The following is an 18,148-nucleotide window of genomic DNA, read 5'->3' as shown; positions in this document are numbered from 1 at the left end:
AAGAATACTTTAAGAAGTATATTTCAAGTATATAAATAGTATGCTACAAGTGATATGCTAAGCAAACTTACAAGTATACTTGTAATATAATGACAAGTAAACTAGTAAAATACCAAAAAATTGTGTTTTTCAGTTTTTCTAAGTAATTCTAAGTTCATACTTACCCTTAGCAAAAGGTAGTATACTTGAAGTTAATTTTATTAAGTATGCTTGAGTATAAGTATACGTATAGGAAGTATACTACAGACCATGTACTTGTAGTGTACTAGAAAGTATACTAATTTAATACTTCTTCGGACTAAATTGGAACATTTTTAAGTTTATAAAAGTATACTTTAAGTATACCACAAGTACACTTCTAATATACTAGTGTACTAGTTATATACTTCTAGTCCATGTTTTAGTTGATAAAAGTATACCACAAGTACACTCATCTATATCCTGCTAGTGTACTAGGTATATACTTCTAGTCCACATTTTAGTTTATAAAAGTATACTTAAAGTATACTTAAAACGTTCCAATTTAGCCGGAAGAAGTATTAAATCAGTATACTTTCTAGTACACTACAAGTACACTCATCTATATACTACTAGTGTACTAGTTATATACTCCTAGTCTACATTTTAGTTTATAAAAGTATACTTGAAGTATACTTTTATGAGTAAACTTAAAGTATACTTTTATATACTTAAAACGTTCCAATTTAGCCGGAAGAAGTATTAAATTAGTATACTTTCTAGTACACTTCAAGTGCATGGTCTGTAGTATACTTACTATACTATACTTATACTCAAGTATACTTAATAAAATGAACTTCAAGTATACTACTTTTTGCTAAGGGTTCTCCAAAACCAGTCCAACCAGAACAGAGACAGATGACGTCTAGGACCAGCACTAGTTCAGATCCATCCAGAACCAGTCTAAAAACTCTAAACCAGGGCTAGGACAAGTCTCCAAGACTCGTTCATAAAGCAGACGGTTAAAAACTACTGAACCAAAACCTCCTGGTCTGGACTTCATGGAGTCAGTCTGGATTAAAGGAGATGCTTCAGTCAGTCCAGGTTCTCCAGAGTCTCAATCAGGTGACACAGAGACCAGAGTTTACCTGGTTCAGGTCTGAGGATGAGAAGAAGAAACTTTACACCGTCCACCCGTCCAGAGTCACATGAGGCGTCCTACAACTAACAGAGAGCTCAGCAGAACGTAGATCCTTCATGTCAGAGAAGAACTGAAGCTGCTCCTCAAACCTTTGACGTTCTGCTGGAGGCCTGAAACCAGACGAACACAAAGAACCCTAAAAACAATCTAAAGAAAGAAGACTTTATTGTTTATACTAGTTAAACTGTATGATCTTCATCCTCTTCCTCACTCTCTCAGTTTACAGTGATACCTCCATCTAGTGGTGGGTGGCAGTATTACAGGTTGCCATGGCAGCAGCTTCATCAACACAATATATTTTGAATAAAAACTCACTTCACTTTGTTTGGATTTATTTTCAAATGATTCACTTTTCATGTTTTGTTGCCGTAGCAACTAGACCGGCTCGATGCGTTCACTGAACAGGCCGACTGTCAGGAAAGCAGAGCTGTGATGTTGAGAAATAATCTGATCACACTCGTTCTTCATCAGCAGCTTTTTATTTGTTTCTCTTTTCTTTGTGAATCTACAGTTTTTACTGAAGCGTGTTTGTGTGTAGACGGTGTTTCTCCTACATGCTAACCATAAAACATGCTAACCATGAAACATGCTAACGCGTGAAGAGCCACGAGTCTCCAGCTGAGGCCTGAAAAGACAAAGAAAATATTTATTTTACAGATTAGATTAATATTTAATGAGGAATGTTCCTTTAACGCTTTAATCTACTTCAGGTAAACACACCTGACTGAGTCCCTCCGCCCACCGGAGCTGAAGTCACAGAATCTAAAGGAAAACAATAGAAGCCTGTTAGCATCACTTTATTAATGTGACACATTGTTAGCATCATGTTAACATCCTATTAGCCACCATTAGCATCTTTTTTGTAGTGTGGACTCTGCCCTGTATTCACATTGTTAGCATCATGTTAGCATCCTGTTAGGAGTGTGTGTGACCCTGTTACCATCATGTTAAAACCCTGTTAGCATAATTTTGTTAATGTGACACACTGTTAGCATCTTGTTAACATCCTGTTAGCCACCGTTAGCATCTTTTTTTGTAGTGTGGACTCTGCCCTGTATTCACCTCATTTGCATCATGTTAGCATCCTGTTAGCAGTGTGTAACCCTCTTAGCATTCTGTTAGCATCCTGTTAGCAGTGTGTGTGTGGCCCTGTTAGCATCATGTTAAAACCCTTTTAGCATAATTTTGTTAATGTGACACACTGTTAGAATCTTGTTAACATCCTGCTAGCCCCCGTTAGCATCTTTTTTTGTAGTGTGGACTCTGCCCTGTATTCACATTGTTAGCATCATGTTAGCATCCTGTTAGCAGTGTGTATCCCTGTTGGCACCCTGCTGACATCCTACTAGCAGTGAATAACCCTGTTAGCATCTTGTTAACATCCTGCTAGCCCCCGTTAGCATCTTTTTTGTAGTGTGGACTCTACCCTGTATTTAGCATCATGTTAGCATCATGTTAGCACTGTGTACCCCTGTTGGCACCCTGCTGACATCAGCTAGCAGTGAATAATCCTGTTAGCATGCTTTAAGCATCCTTGGCATCCGGTTAGCTCCCTGTTAGCATTCTGTTCGTAGCCTGTTAGCAGTGGATTACCCTGCTAGCATCATGTTAAAAGCCTCTTAGCATCTTGTGTGTTCTCAGCATCAGATTATGAGGAAAATAAATTCTTAAAACTCAGATTAATAAAAAATAAAGCTCTGCTTCATGAAAATAAAAATGTTCTTAAACAGGTTTAAGGATTTACTTCAGTATTTTCTTATGAAACAAGATAAACTAATTAAAATGAACAGTTTGTCTTGTTTCATCACAAAATGTTCTTTTGATGGTTACATGATTCATGAATGATTTCCCAGTTTTTATTTTTATATTAAAAAGAATAGAGGCATATAAGCCCCGCCCCCTTTACCTGCCGCCCTCACCTGTCATCCTGTCCAGCTCCACCCTGTGGTCTGAGAACTCGTGTCGCTTGCTCACAGAACACACGTGGGCCCCGTAGTCCTCCGCGCGGACCTCCTGGATGGTGAGCGTGATGCTGCCGGGGCTGTAGCTCATGTCGTAGCCGACGCTGCAGTTCTGGAAGGACTTGTGTTTGATGTAGTGACACAGCAGCTCGTTACGGGGACTCCGCCACTGCACCGACAGCTGGGACACCTGCGAGCCGTCCTCATAGCGGTACGAACACGGCAACGAGACGCGCTGACCGGGTCGACACAGCACCTTCACAGCGCCACCTGCAGGCAAGAGCTCAGGGTGAAAAGAGTCACTGAGTCTCTTTTACATCATTGTCTTGGTTCAGATCAGGTTAAACATGAGGCCCGAGGACCAGAAACGGCCCGTCAGAGGGTCCAAACATGCACAAATAAATAAATAATAAATAAATAATAATAGCAAAAATGACATAGAAGACATTAAGTGCATCATTTATTTTTTTATAATTTACTGCTGTTCCTAATTCATCCACTGGGGGTCGCTCTGTTTTAGTCAGAGTTGTGGACATGACACAACCAGACACAGAACTAAACAACAGATGGAACCATGTGATGAAATTAGATCTAATATTTAAATACAAAACACTAATATAAAAACACTTTAATATATAAAAAGAATCCTGTAAAATAATTTGAGCCTTTTTCTTGTTAAATAGTTTTTTCTCCTGACGGTGAGTTTTATTATTTGACATTTTATTGTGATCTGTCAGAACAGTTGATCATTCAGATCCAGACTGAGTCAGACTCACCTCCTGGTACCAGCTGAGACAGAACCAGTCCGAGGCAGAGCTGGAGAGCTGTCCTCCACATTTGTTGCTGGATCCAAACACATTAACGTCGTCTGTTAACACGAAGCAGCAGCAGCTCGGCCGTTCAGAGGAGATGTCCGTCTGCTATCACTTTTGTTTTCACAGTCGGATCAGTTTCAGCTGTTCTAGAAGAATCTAGAAATGTGATCATCTGATCCTCAGAGGAACGTCTGCTCTTAAGAATCTGTTATTTACAGACACGGATTCATCAACAGACTCTCTGTCATCGTCCAGTTAGTCTACAGCATCGTTCTAACTGACTTGTTTACTTCTAGTTTATTTTTTGTGATATTTATTTTTATTTATCTGAGTTTCTCGCATTTCAGATCCTTAATTCCTTTTATTTTTTATTTTTATTTCCTGTTCTGGAGCTTTAGTCTACAGAAGAAGAAACGTTCTTTCTTTCCTTTGTTCCTTGAATTCAATTAACTTCAATTCAGTTTTATTTATATATCAACAACATTACAAATTTAATTTTCTAAAACCTTCAGAGCAGCATGAAGTCGACGGTCCCAAGAAAAACAGGACATATGTTAAAGTAACTACCATCATAAATAAATCAGATCTTAACATGTGAGAGTCTTTCCATCTGGTTCCAACATCTGGATCATGTCTCCAAGTCAACCAGCAGCTGTTGATGGTTCTGATCCAGCGGTAGGTAGAGATCCATTAGAGACAGCAGCTGGTACAATATTCTACTGACCACATGATGGCGCTGCTGATTTACAGACACACAAACTGAGATCAGATCTCAGGTGCTGGCTGGGGACGCATGTGTGAATCCACAGACACATCACGTTATTAAACATGTTTAAGTAATAAAACCTCATTAAACATTTTATTACTAATCATGTGATAGAGGATTAAATCTGGTTTGAGGCTTTTTCTTCATATAAAAACAAAAACCAGCATAAAAACCACAAACATCAGTTTAATGAGTCTGAGTGGATCAGTTTATCACGACACACTGAACACCAGCACAGTCCCAACACACTACAAACACTTTATATGAATCCACTGAGAACACTGAGTCCATCAACGACTTTATAATAAAGAAAACAAAGGTTTTTAATTAACAGTTTGTGCAGTTACAGGTTTAAATGAACCTGCTGATGTTGTGTCTCTAGGAGTCGTGTTAACGTCACAACCTGCAGCTTGAGACATAAAATGACTCGTTCCTGTTTGAACCAGTGTTTACTGATGAGCGTTCAGTCTGAACAGCTGACGTCTGGTGACTGTGAAACAGTGACAGCTGAGTTTAATGAACCTGCTGAGACTCAGAGTCACTGCTGTGTCCTCATCAGAAAATAGAAAAGAACTCAACAATGAGCAGATGGTAAAGACAAAGCTGATAGCGATGCTAACAGCTAGCATGTCAGCGCTGCTTCCATCGGTGTGTTTCTGCAAATATAGACCTCTAAAACTAAACCAGGTAGATTACATGAGCGTTCTGCTCTAAGTGGGTGTTAGCATCTTAGCAGGGGTTAGCATCACAGCATGAAGGTTGTGGGTTCTAAGTTCTGTGGAGTCCCTCAGGGCTCTATTCTCGGGCCAGTCCTATTCCTTTGTTTCACTGCTGTGCAGATGATAATTAAGGGTGTATTCACACCTGCCTTGTTTAGTTCGATTAAAACGAACTCAAGTTCGTTTCCTTGCTTGGTTCGGACCTTTTTGACTGGTGTGAATACAATCACTCGAACTCTGGTGCGGACCAAACAAGCGGACCGAGACCCAGCTGAGGAGGTGGTCTCGGAGCGGTTCCTACCGAACCCTGGTGCGGTTCCTTTATGGTGTGAAAGCAGCCAGACCTCGATCCGACCCAAGTTGCAAAAATCTACCTTTTTGGATTTGACGAGCTCCCGTAGTTTTCGCGCATCTATCAAGAAGCGTCTGTGTGTCTGTCTGTCTGTGGCACGCATATGTCGCGAACCGTTGGCCCGATTGATTTGAAACTGGGCAGGTGTCTCGCCGTGGCTTAACCGAGCTCTGAGGAGACACGCTGCCTCCTAGATATCTGGGCAGATGTCCAGATATCTCAAATGCTGGAGAAAACACATAAAAATGCAGAAGTATATAAGATTTTTAGTAAACAAATGAGAGAGAGGGGATTCCAGCGCTCAGTTTATGAACCATATTGCTAGCATAATAACAAGTAGACCTACAGTACGCAAAGTCTCCATTGTAGCCTATTTACGTGGGACATTTGGCTTCCTTCTTTACCCCGCCTATACGTTTACCAGCCAATGGCTGAACGACCTTAGCACATGTGTTTTTGTTTATAAATTCTGGTCCGGTTGCAATTAATCACAGTGTGAAAGCGAACCGCACTAAAAAAAAAAAAAAGAAAAAAAAAATTGGTCCGGACCAAAGCAAGTGAACTAACGGACCTTCCTGGTGTGAATACGCCCTAAGTTTACCTGCCACTGAAACAGAAAGATGCTAACTCATTAAAACAGTTTGTAATCTATGTCACATCATATCAAGGTTCAATCAGATAAATTCAGTTTGACCTGGAAGATCATTCAAGATTCATTCTGCTCCAGCAAAGATCTGCTGAGCCAATCAGATGGTGTGGGCGGGGCTTAATGTGATGATTACAACAGTCGTCATAGACGTCATCTGATTGGTTGGAGGACAAACATCTTTTTTTTTTTTTTTTTTTTTTTAACTTGGTTTTGGTTGAAACTCCTCATAATGACATCCAGACTACGCTCGGCTAACCTTTATCTAAAGTTTATTAAAACATTAAACTCAGTTTTAGAACCGTTCTTCTAACTGTGTGTTTTAAATCAATATTTTTTAATGTATATTAATAAATAATAAATAGAATAAACTGAATCTCTTCACCTGTGGTACAGTGTTAGCATAATGTTAGCATGACGTTAGCATGACCCATAGAGACACAACAGACAGACGTTAGTAAACCTGTACGATCAAACCTCTGAGATAAAGATATAAAAAGAGGTTCCTGTCTGAGCTCCAGACTGACGATAATAACCCTGACAGATGAACGTCCACTAACGGACGGTGATGTGCAGACGTGTGCAGACTCTTGTGGTGACGTTGTGTTTCCTGGACACACCTCAGTCCTGGACTAAAGCAGCGTTTCCATCTACAGTGCAGAACCTCGGCTCCGGTTCTGAGTGCGTCTACCAAGTCCAGAGCAGGACCTGGACCTGGACCTGGACCTGGACCTCGGCTTCGGCCCGGCGCTGCTGTGACGTACAAAATGATCACAAAACCAATGAGACACAAACTATCACTGCAGAAATACGGTTCATATTTTACAGCTGGTTTTCCTCCCGATCCTTTCTGATGATGATGATGATGATGAAGGTTACTGGATGCCCCTGAATAAACACATGGCGAACACCATGGCAAAGAGCTGCAGAGAGAAGCAGACACAGGGATGAGACACGGGTCAAAGGTTGAACAGACTAAAGATATCTGTTTCATTTCTAAAAATATGAAACTTCAAAAATCTGTTTCTTCATTTCTACAGAGGACTTCACTGACTGGGACGTGTCCTCAGAGCTACTGATGTACTTCACTCATAAATCTAGTTTCCATCAGACCTGCCCTGAATCCCTTTGATAAGCAACAAATAATTATTTTAACATCACTGTACGTACTTCGATGGTGAGCACCACGATGGCCAGAGCTCCTGCTGTGTAGATGTAGGTCTGGAAGTGGTCTACGATGGCTGAGTAGCAGCCCTGCAGCAGCAGCAGCAGCAGCAGCACACGTACGACGTTAAAGGAACGAAGCAGCAGCGTTTCAGTTCATCAACAACAACAGACGAGAGCAAAGAGACGAAGATTGTTTCTACTTCTGCTGAGTTTATTCTGGTTTAAACGTCGTTAAACATTTTATATTATTAGACTGTGACGTTCACTGACCTGGTTGTGTCTGAAGGCCACGCTGCTGCTCACGCACTGATCCACGCTGACGTCTCCGAGGTAACCGTTCCTCTGGCAACAGGCCTCAGGAACCATCTTGTTGGGGCTGAGGAGTCTGAAGAGACTCTCGTCAAAGTCCTCTGGACCGCTCACACCACAGCAGTCGAACTGGACGGGAAGAGACAGCAGAGGAGACGGATGGATGGATGGACGGATGGACGGACGGATGGTTAGAGGTTATTAGTGTTTACAGCAGGAGGACAGAAGAGCGGCGACTCACGGTGGTCATGATGGCGTTCCAGGTGGAGGTGAAGACGTCGGTGCTGTTGTGGCCCTGGTAGTGGTGTTTGAGCTCCCTGCTGAAGTACTCTCTGGTTAACTGTTCACACACAAACACCAGACAGGTCACAGTTAGCTGCTGTACATGTGCTGCTGCTGCTGACTGGAACAAATCTCATCAAATATTCATGTTCTTCTTTCACACGCTCACTCCATCAGGACGTTTTCAGAAGTCAGCTGTCTAAATCAGTCTAAACATAAAACCAGGTCCAAAAACATTTTTTTCTTTCAGTACTTTGTGTCGTAATGAACTCAGCTTGGTTATAAACCACCATAAGAACTGATCCAGAACCGGTTCTCACATGTTCTCTGAAGAGGAAAGCCAAGATGGCCGCTGAAAGCTCCGCCAGGAAGATGAAGAGGATGAGCATGAAGAACTGAAACAGAGAAACAACATAGGAGACAGGTAGGAGACAGGTAAGAGACGGGTATGAGACACAGAGACACTTGGTTCAGTCATGAGACCAGCTGTCATCCTTATTGTTGTCCTGTAGGAGGTGCTGTTGTATCATCTGATTCTGGCCTTATATAACACACAAGTCTGTTCCTCTTTTCAAATCTAAATAAATAATGAAATGTGTCTTTTACAGCTCTACACTAAACATGTTTATCTTTAACACAACAACATCAGGTCAGTCACATCTGATTAACGTTCTGATTAATACTGATAAACCTGCTGTAACTGATATTTAAGACATGTTAGATAAGCTGTATGAGATGTCATCTGTAGTACCACCATTAGACCACTAGATGGAGCCTAAACCCCATGAAACTGAGACACAGGGCTCAGATTCTGTCAGTCCAGTCACCGTGTGGTGGATAGTTGCTGGTTAAAGACCCACAGAAGATAATAAAACTATATAAATTACTTTCGTTCTGACCTGATGACTTGTTCTCTCTGTTAGCTGAGGCTAGCTGGTTAGCTCCAGCTATGTGATGCTTGGTATCAATAGAAAGCAGCTTCTCTAGTTTCTAATGACACTGAGTATGACAGAGTGGAGCAGAGAGGATTGTGGGTAATGATGAGTTCTCATATTTACAGGACTCTCATTTCTTTACTAAAATATTCTCTTTAAATAAAATACATGTGGGACAGTCTGATCTATTTGAGACACACATGCTGTTAATCAGTCTACTGAGCAGGAAGGACATGATTTATGCACATTTCCCTTCACTTCATCTCAAACTGATTAACCAAGGAACAACTGATTGTGTTTCTGTTCCTATAGCTGAATTCATCTCGTGATAGAGATGTGACCTGAGCAGACTCACAAAGAGCAGGAGGCATTTATTCTCCCGGATGGCTCCGCAGCAGCCCAGGAAGCCCAGCAGGAACAGCATGCCCCCCATGGCCAGGATGACGTACACCCCGGTGAACAGCAGGGGGTTGACCGCCACGATCTCCCTGAAGCCCATCGGGTCCACCAGCACCCAGACGCCAACACCCAGCAGGAGGGAGCCACCGAGCTGGGAGACAGACGTTTACCTCACAGATTTACTGTAGCCAGAGACATTTCATTTATCCTGGACATCATCACATTCTACCATTGTGATCATTATACAATCCAGAAGAAGATGGAGATTTCCTCCATGTTGTTCACACATGTAACTCCCCATGTAACCAGTCACCGAGTCATGCTACATATCAATGCTAAGCTAAGTTCTTAAATGAGCCTTAAATTGCCCCCGGACACAAATGTTTTCTGAATCTGAATCCGAAAAGATGTCTGTGTTGTGTTTATTATCTTTAGATCTGTAGTACCACCACTAGACCACTAGGTGGAGGCAAAGGACCACGTATGAAATGAAGGCACAGGGCTCAGATCCTGTCAGTCAAGTCACCATGTGGTGGACAGTTTTGAACTGAATCATCTGTTGTCATCAATATTTCATGAAATATTGAGATAGAAGAAGAAATTATGAGTTGTATTATGAAGTTAGACTGCGTGTTTCTCTCCAGCTCTTCGGCCCCCATACAACTGGTATACTGTCCAGTTCATTAGGTACACTAGTGAATAAATAATGTCGAGCTGATGTAGTTTGTGATGCTGTTAAACTGGATTGAGTTAAACACTAAAGTGTTTCAGTTATTTAGCCTAGCCCACTGACTGCTATGTCAAAATATTAGGGAACATGTGTCAGATCAATAGTTCTACAAAACGGAAAAGTAACCTGAAACCTTCACAGAGACCAGATCTACAGCAGGACTGGTTCCACTAGTGTACCTAATGAAGTGGCCGATCAGTGTGTAATGTTGTGAAAAGGGTGAAAACTCACAAAGATGAAGAAGTTGAAGATGAACATCAGGTACTTCATACAGCTGAGGCAGTCGCCCTCCATGGCTGAACCCACGGCCCGGCCCTGAAAACACAACCACGTCATGAACACGATGAACTCAACACACACACACACACACACACACACACACACACACACACTGAACGTCATCAAAGAAAGACAGAAAGAAAACACTTAGTGTGTAAATAATAAAATACAAGTCTATGTCGTCGTTTAACAGGAAACTCACGAGGATATCTGAATCATAAGTACATTTTAAAGGTCAAACATTATTTGTTAATAATAGTTATTATTTCTTTTGATGCCTTTTTAAAGCTAATCTATGAAACTCCAGGTTCCTACAGAGACAGGACTCAGACTAGATGAGGTTTACATCCTGTTATTGTTGCCGTGTCTTGAATGTTGAGAGAGCAGCAAACACAAAGACACGGTGCCGCTCAGCAGCTGTGGCTCCCGTCAGAAATAGGTCTGGGGGCAGCTGGCTGATTTCACGCAGCGCGACAGAGAACGGCCACGAATAATTCACCCTCCAGTCTGCAGAGAATCACTCTGCTTCCAGCAGATCTAACAGTTATTTAGCTGACCTGCAATAGAACCCGGTCCTGAGTCCTGGTCTCAGAGTCTAAACCCAACCAAGACCTGGTCCAAGAACAGAGTCCTGTTTCCTTTGCTGGTCTGGAGTCTCTCCGTTGGGAAATGATTCTGCTCCAGCTAAGATCTGCTGAACCAATCAGATCGTTTCACGGCGGGGCTTAATGGTGATGGACAGAAGAGTAACAGTCGTCACAGACGTCATCAGAGAGACGTGGAGTTAAATGAGTTTAGAACTAAATGCAGAGGTGAGACTGTGAACGGTCCTGATGGTGTCGTGAGAGGAACAGTTCTGGGTCCAGACCCGTCTCCAGGGACCACATTGATCACTGGTCACGTGACTGAGAACATCAGGCCCGTGGTTCTGTGGGTCCACTTTAAATATTCAACATTACGTGACGTCCTGATGTTTTATTTTCTATCACGGTTGAACTGAGGCGACTGTGACGTACGGACATGTGCTGACTGTGCTGACAAGGACAAAGCCTGAAATAGAACGTAAAAATTTACTTTAATTATTTAACGTGGCTAAAATAATAGTGGAGGGAGCGCTGGCCGACGTGTGGAGGTTCAGTCAGAGCTGGGTTTGATGCTCCAGACTGTTAGTTCAGAGCTGTGATGGATGTCGACATGAGGAGGAACCGAGGACGCTGTCGGCTAACATGAGATATGATACGATATAAAACAATAAGATATCAAACAATAAGATATAAAACAATAAGATATCAAGATGGGAACGATATGATCAAATATGATAAGATATCAAACGATGGGATAAGACTTTGTTGATCCCCAAGAGACATTTAGGTGTTAAAGCTACAGGACAGAGCTAAATATATATATAATAGGGCCGGGACTCGATTAAAAAAATTAATCTAATTAATTAGAGGCTTTTTAATTAATTAATCGAAATTAATCGCATTTTAATCTCATATAAATATTTGACCTGAGAACAGTGAGAAGTAATTTTTTTCATATGGATTTTTAGTATACCATTGAATAATGACTAAATTTCCCATCCATGGGGCCAACCAAAGCGGTCTCATCAGCTTCTTCTTTCATGTTCACTGTGGTTTGTTGTTGTCTGAAGTAATGAACAGTGTTGCCAACTCCTCAGGAAAGGAAAGTAGCTATTGGCTGTCCTAAAAGTCGCTAGAAGTCGCTAAATGACGTCATCGGCTAATTTGCATAATTTACCTTTTGGATGTAATTGTGATGGACGCTGTATTATTAACGCGCCTCCTTTATCCGGCCTTGGTATTGGCAAAATGACTCTAAAGAGACACTCTGGCACAGTAACTTAAGTTTTTTTTTTTTTTTTTTTTTTTTAGTTTTCTTAAGTTTGGTTTAGTTTCTAGCCTACAAGTCACAGGCACAGAAGAACATGAGCATTTTTTGCCATAACTAGAATATTTTTAACATTTTTTGAACAAACGGTTTTTACTTGACAAAATTAACAATCTAAATGGATTATTATTTTATTATTTATTTTAGTGTGACAGTGAAGAAACATTTACATCCCGCTCTGTAAACCAGGGCGCGATCAGCGGCAGCTTTGCGCATGCGTCATTCGTTTGCAGTCTGGACGCGGTGGCGTGGTTCTCCCTCTCTGCTCTGACCGCTGCTGCGCGGGGGCGGGGCTACTGTGAGACTGACCGCCTGTGAGTGCTTTGGGACGGGAGAGGGGCTCACGGCAGCACCCGCTGCTTGTTGAGGACACTGGTAATGAACGCTAGTTGGTGCTCCAGTATAATCGGTCCGCCGAAACTCATCCAGTGAGAAACGTTCCGCGGTGCAAAAATAAGTGTGATTAAAATGCGTTAAAAAAAATTAACGCGTTATTTTTGTGTAATTAATTAATCTTAATTAACGCGTTAAAGTCCCGGCCCTAATATATAAGTAAAATAAATGAAAGGTCTGAGAACTATTTAGTCTCCGTATCGAGCTCAGGTAACTGACTACAGTTTAGTGACAGAGACACCAGGAACATCATGATTAATGATGTATTAGAATACCTGAGATATGTGTGAACTGCACCTGAGGAAGGAACAAATAATATTGTAGAGAATAAAATGATAACTAATAAATGAAATCATTTATTTAAACTAAACAGAGAGACCCTCAGATATGAGATTTAGTTTAATGAGCAATAATAATGATGATGATGATGATGATGATGGTAAATAATGACAGCATGAGGGTGTAATGAGCGCTGAGGACTGAACAGTCAAGCTCGCCATCTGCCACGGCCAAACGCCACAACACTCTCATGTGTGGGCGTCACCACACGTCCTGAATGTCTCATCACCAGATGACTTCACTGAAACCTGAGAAACTGAACAAACAAACAAGGTCCAACCAGAAACATGATTTAATTCAGTCAAATGAGAAGGAAGGAAGGAAGGAGGCTGTAGCTTTACATGCTAACTCTGCTAGCATGCTATAGTTAGCAGCTAACAGTTGTACGGTTCAATCTGACACATTAAGGTAAGATGTGATACAGGTGCATCGTCTCCCAGGTGTTTTACACTGTTGATAAAATCCTCTTTGACCTTTGACCTTGTAGTGTTCAGGTTTAGCTGTAATTATTTCTACTGTGCTTTTAATATTTATTCTATTAAATCTTATTCATTCTACTCAGATGTAACTAATAAACTAAACTACGACCATATTTGGATCAGGTTATACGCGTTGTACTCTGGCCACGCCCACTAATGAACACATGACCCACACATTTCATTTGGAGCGTTAGAAACAAACTGAGGAGCAACTGAAGGCATCATACCATAAGTACCTGTTTAATGGCTCCTGGGTTTGAAATGTAGCTGTGACCTCTGACCTCTGACCCCGTGGTGCTTTACATCAGCTGTAGAAAACAGAAGAAAAGAGGCGTCAGGATGGACATTCATGGTCCTCAGAGGATTATATCTGCTAAACATCCAATAAAACATCTCATCATTTACTTTATGTTTAAAGAACAATTTGAACAGATGCTCATGGTCCCTGAGGATGAATCCTGCTTATTACGGTGACCCCTGACCTCTGACCTCTGACCTCTGAACCAGCTCCATCAACAGGTCACACAGTAAAAAACTTCCTCCTCTAGTTAAAGGACATTATTATTATTATTATTCAGAGGAATCCATGGATGCATAGCGTGCTAACACATGAGCTCTTTCTGGACGAGGAGCACAGATGTCTTCCTACTGCCGCCCAGCTAACATCTAGTCGTTTCTATAGCAACCGCCACATGCCGGCACGAATAAGATGCTGCTGCTGCTGCTGCTGCTGCTGCTGCTGCTGCTGCTGCTGCTGCGACGGCCGTGAGAAATGTCAGAGGGAAAGTGAGTGGAGTGTGAGAGTGATTCATCCCGCCGCATGATTCACAGCATTTATTAGTTTTTGTTGTTTTCTAACTCGTGAGTCGATGTTTGTCACAATCTCCTGAACCTGTAAACTCAGAGGAGACGACGTGATGAACCGGTGATGAACGGACTCATCGTTCACTCGTTCATCACCAGCTGATCACAGCGTCCTCATCTAAAATGAAGTTCTGCTTAAAAACGACTGAAAACATCCTGAAAGTAGACAAAGAGAACATAACTGCTCTACTTGTATATTTGTTTATTCAGGAAAATGTACCAATATTACATATCAGAGAGGTGCAAAGGTAACTGAGGACAGGACTACATGTTATTATTATTATTATTATTATTATTATTAGTGGCAGCAGTCCAAGTCTGATATAAAATATAAAGTGTACAGAAATAAGAGGAGGAATGAATCACAGCTTGACTAGTTTGACTGTTATAATTATTGTTAATTATTGTTGTTATTGTGTTTAAATGATGCAGAGACGTCAAAGTGAAGACGCATGAATCATGTGGACGACTCATCAGATCTGTTGACAGCAGCATCACCCACATGTTCATCTCTATGAGGAAAACAAGATGATCACAGGGAGGAGGGAAGGAAGGAAAGGAGGGAAGGAAGGAAGGAAAGGAAGGAAGGAAGGAAGGAAGGAAGGAAGGAGGGAAGGAGGGATGGAGGGAAGGAAGGAAGGAAGGAGGGAAGGAGGGAAGGAGGGAAGGAGGGATGGAGGAAAGGAAGGAAGGAAGGAAGGAAGGAGGGAAAGGAAAGGAAAGGAAAGGAGAGAGGGAAGGACGACAGCAAAGTCTGTGACAAGTGATTCAGGTTCAGGAAGAAAAAGCTGAACACCCTCATGACTGAGCCTCTTCTTCTTCTTCTTCTTCTTCTTCTTTTCTTCTTCTCTGTTTAATAACCCGCAGTGACTGAGTCTCTCTGTTGGGAACTGATTCTGCTCCTACAAATCTGCTGGGCCAATCAGATCGTGTGGGGGCGTGGCTTAATGTGTTGATAGACAGAAGAGGAACAGTAGCGATAGACGTCATCTGATTAGTTTAAATGTCTCTGATTGGTTGGAGGACTGTCCAGGTGATGCTGAGGTGTTTCTTTCTCTGTACCGGTGTAAACGCGGCTCACAATGAGATGCTAGGCTACATCAGGCTACGCCAGGCTACATCAGGCTACGCTAGGCTACATCAGGCTACGCTAGGCTACATCAGGCTACACCAGGCTACATCAGGCTACGCCAGGCTACGTCAGGCTACGCCAGGCTACATCAGGCTACGCCAGGCTACGCCAGGCTACATCAGGCTACGCTAGGCTACATCAGGCTACACTAGGCTACGTTAGGCTACGCCAGGCTACATCAGGCTACATCAAGCTACATTAAGCTACATCAGGCTACATCAGGCTACATCAGGCTATGCCAGGCTACATCAGGCTACATCAGGCTACGTCAGGCTACGTCAGGCTACACCAGGCTACATCAGGCTACATCAGGCTACGTCAGGCTACGTCAGGCTACACCAGGCTACATCAGGCTACGTCAGGCTACGTCAGGCTACGTCAGGCTACACCAGGCTACATCAGGCTATGCCAGGCTACATCAGGCTACGTCAGGCTACGTCAGGCTACGTCAGGCTACACCAGGCTACGTCAGGCTACACCAGCCACAGTGAAGCATCAGCTGTAATATTCTGTGACATCCTCAAACACAGATCAGTTTCCACGTCCAGGTCGTCTCTGGAGGACGAGCATCGAGGGGAACCACGGGTCCATCTGTCCCGTCCCTTCATGTGCAGCTCGGAGACACTCGGTCTATTTGTGGAGCTCAGCGTGGACAAAAGAGACGGAGGAGCCACAGGACGAGACCTCAGACAGAAATCATTATAGTTTAAATGAAAAGGATGAACATCTTCTGGGTCCAGCGTCCCTGTCCCTTTCACACTCCCCCTGGCCACTTCATTAGGTACACTACTGAAACCAGTCCTGCTCTAAATCTAGTCTCTATGAAGGTTCTGGTGTTCAGCTTTAGTTTCTAATAACTCAGAGAGATGTTGATGCTACTGGGTTTTCATTCTGTAGAACTATGACATGTGTACCTAATATTGTGACGTAGCAGTCAGTGGGCTAGACTAAATAACAGGAACACTTTAATGTTTAAATCAGTCCAGTTTAACAGCACCACAACCTCCATCCTCCACCATGATCATCAGGTGAATCACCTCCTTTCTGACTCAACATCATTACTCTAGTGAACCTAATGATGTGGTATCTATGAATGGAGATGTAATATATTCTGATTTGGACAGTTGAATAATAATTTATAATAATTAGTTTTCTGTCTCAGTCTGTTTGTGGATGAACTTCAGTGTCAGTTTGGTTGATTTTCTTTCTTTAACGTTTAGTTCTGAAGTGAAGCTCCTTCCTGTGTTGACGTGAATGTGACAGAGGGATGAAGGACGAGGGTCTTCACGTATTTGTTGATTAAATTAAGACGACCTCTCCTCCTCAAACACAGTGTCGCCGCCCTGCTGCTCCTCCAGAGTCTCTGCCTCTAATCTCATTAAATCTGACTCAAACTCAATTAAAAACCAGATGGTGAGCCGTCCTCCGCCCAGAGACCCCGCTCTGAACAAAAAGAGGTTTTATCAGCTTCCATCCTGCTGCACGCCGACTTCCTGAACTCATCAACCAGACCTTCAGCGTCAGCTCTTACACTTCACACCAGGAAGAATCACCTCAAACAAATCAACCGGACAATGAGCAGCTAAAGTTTAATATAAAAAATAACGTACAGGATGAATCCAGACTCAGGTGTCTTTACATTCTCCAGATGTGTTTCATAGTCCAAGACATGTTGTTTACCAACGTCAAATGAGACTAGTTAGCACTTAGCATTAGCAGCAGGGCTAACACTGGCAGACATTGGACACATTAGTTAGGTGAACCTCCAGCTCCAGTCAACCACTAAGTGCTAGCCTACCAAGCATGACAGAGGCTTCTTAGTTGACGGTGCCCCAACAACATCCTGGTCCTGTAGAGAACAGGCGCTACACCTAGCCTAAAAAGGCATGAGGATCAGTAGCATTTAGCATTTATAGTTGTAGCTGTGACAATAAGAAATTTGAGACCTCTGGTTCCAATATGCTGGCTAAAGCTAATGTTAGCAACAGTGCTACATTGAAAGGTTTATTTACTTTTTTTTTTTTTTTTTACATTTTTCAAGAATCTCAGTTAGTTTTGATGCTGACTAGTCGACACAGTTTAAGTGTTTATGAATGGTAATGGGTCCTGCATGGATACTGTTGGCTAGCCTAGCATGTGGAGCAACGGAGAAATGTACTTGACGAGACAAGACTCAAGGTTCATCGTGTTCATGGAGGATTTACGACGGTCAGATGATTCATGTGCCAAATGGATTTATTTAAAATGCAAAGAAAACTTCAACAGCCTGGCAGATGAAGCACAAAATGACAGAAGTGTGAAAGTAACACCAGCCACCGGCCAAATGCTCGTCTGGCTCCTAATCTGTCCACCATGGCAGGTAACCAGCTCTCATTAGAGATTCTGTCAGGCTGGAAGGTGGTAGGTAGTGTCTAATAAATAAACACATGAAGCACAAATCACATCTGTCAGAACAATCATCAAGATGTAACATCTGGGATAAAAAACTAATAATATAAAAAATAAAATGTG

General features: G+C 42.2%; 2 protein-coding genes across 2 annotated transcripts; both read right to left on the bottom strand.

Moving 5' to 3' along the window:
* Nucleotides 1-1,625: 1,625 nt before the first annotated feature.
* On the bottom strand, nucleotides 1,626-4,204 carry LOC311486105 (CD276 antigen-like; the record flags this gene model as incomplete). The annotated part of the gene is made up of 5 exons (XM_084541868.1): nucleotides 1,626-1,784; nucleotides 1,880-1,921; nucleotides 3,079-3,403; nucleotides 3,897-3,963; nucleotides 4,200-4,204. 5 exons carry the CDS (start codon nucleotides 4,202-4,204, stop codon nucleotides 1,717-1,719), a joined length of 507 nt encoding a protein of 168 aa, XP_084397994.1. The 3' UTR covers nucleotides 1,626-1,716.
* Nucleotides 4,205-6,003: 1,799 nt separating this feature from the next.
* LOC311485595 (tetraspanin-18B-like) lies at nucleotides 6,004-10,545 on the bottom strand. Its single transcript, XM_084541121.1, has 6 exons — nucleotides 10,472-10,545; nucleotides 9,467-9,661; nucleotides 8,497-8,571; nucleotides 8,136-8,234; nucleotides 7,856-8,023; nucleotides 6,004-7,672 (listed from the first exon to the last, which is right to left on the bottom strand). The coding sequence occupies exons 1-6, from the start codon at nucleotides 10,532-10,534 to the stop codon at nucleotides 7,565-7,567; spliced, it is 708 nt and encodes a 235-aa protein (XP_084397247.1). The 5' UTR covers nucleotides 10,535-10,545; the 3' UTR covers nucleotides 6,004-7,564.
* Between the last annotated feature and the right edge of the window lie 7,603 nt (nucleotides 10,546-18,148).

The sequence above is a fragment of the Chelon labrosus genome, assembly GCF_963514085.1.
Source record: "Chelon labrosus genome assembly, chromosome: 3".
NCBI lineage: Eukaryota > Metazoa > Chordata > Actinopteri > Mugiliformes > Mugilidae > Chelon > Chelon labrosus.
This window is presented reverse-complemented; position numbering and strand designations above follow the sequence as displayed.

What these genes read in the sequence shown, in the direction of transcription:
- LOC311485595 (XM_084541121.1), bottom strand. Translation starts at nt 10,534, where the DNA reads ATGGAGGGCGACTGCCTCAGCTGTATGAAGTACCTGATGTTCATCTTC. An exon ending in TCTTCAACTTCTTCATCTTT is followed by an intron (nt 9,662 to 10,471) that starts GTGAGTTTTCAC and finishes TCTGTCTCCCAG; the next exon opens with CTCGGTGGCTCCCTCCTGCT. An exon ending in GGAACGCCATCATGACCACC is followed by an intron (nt 8,024 to 8,135) that starts GTGAGTCGCCGC and finishes CTTCCCGTCCAG; the next exon opens with TTCGACTGCTGTGGTGTGAG.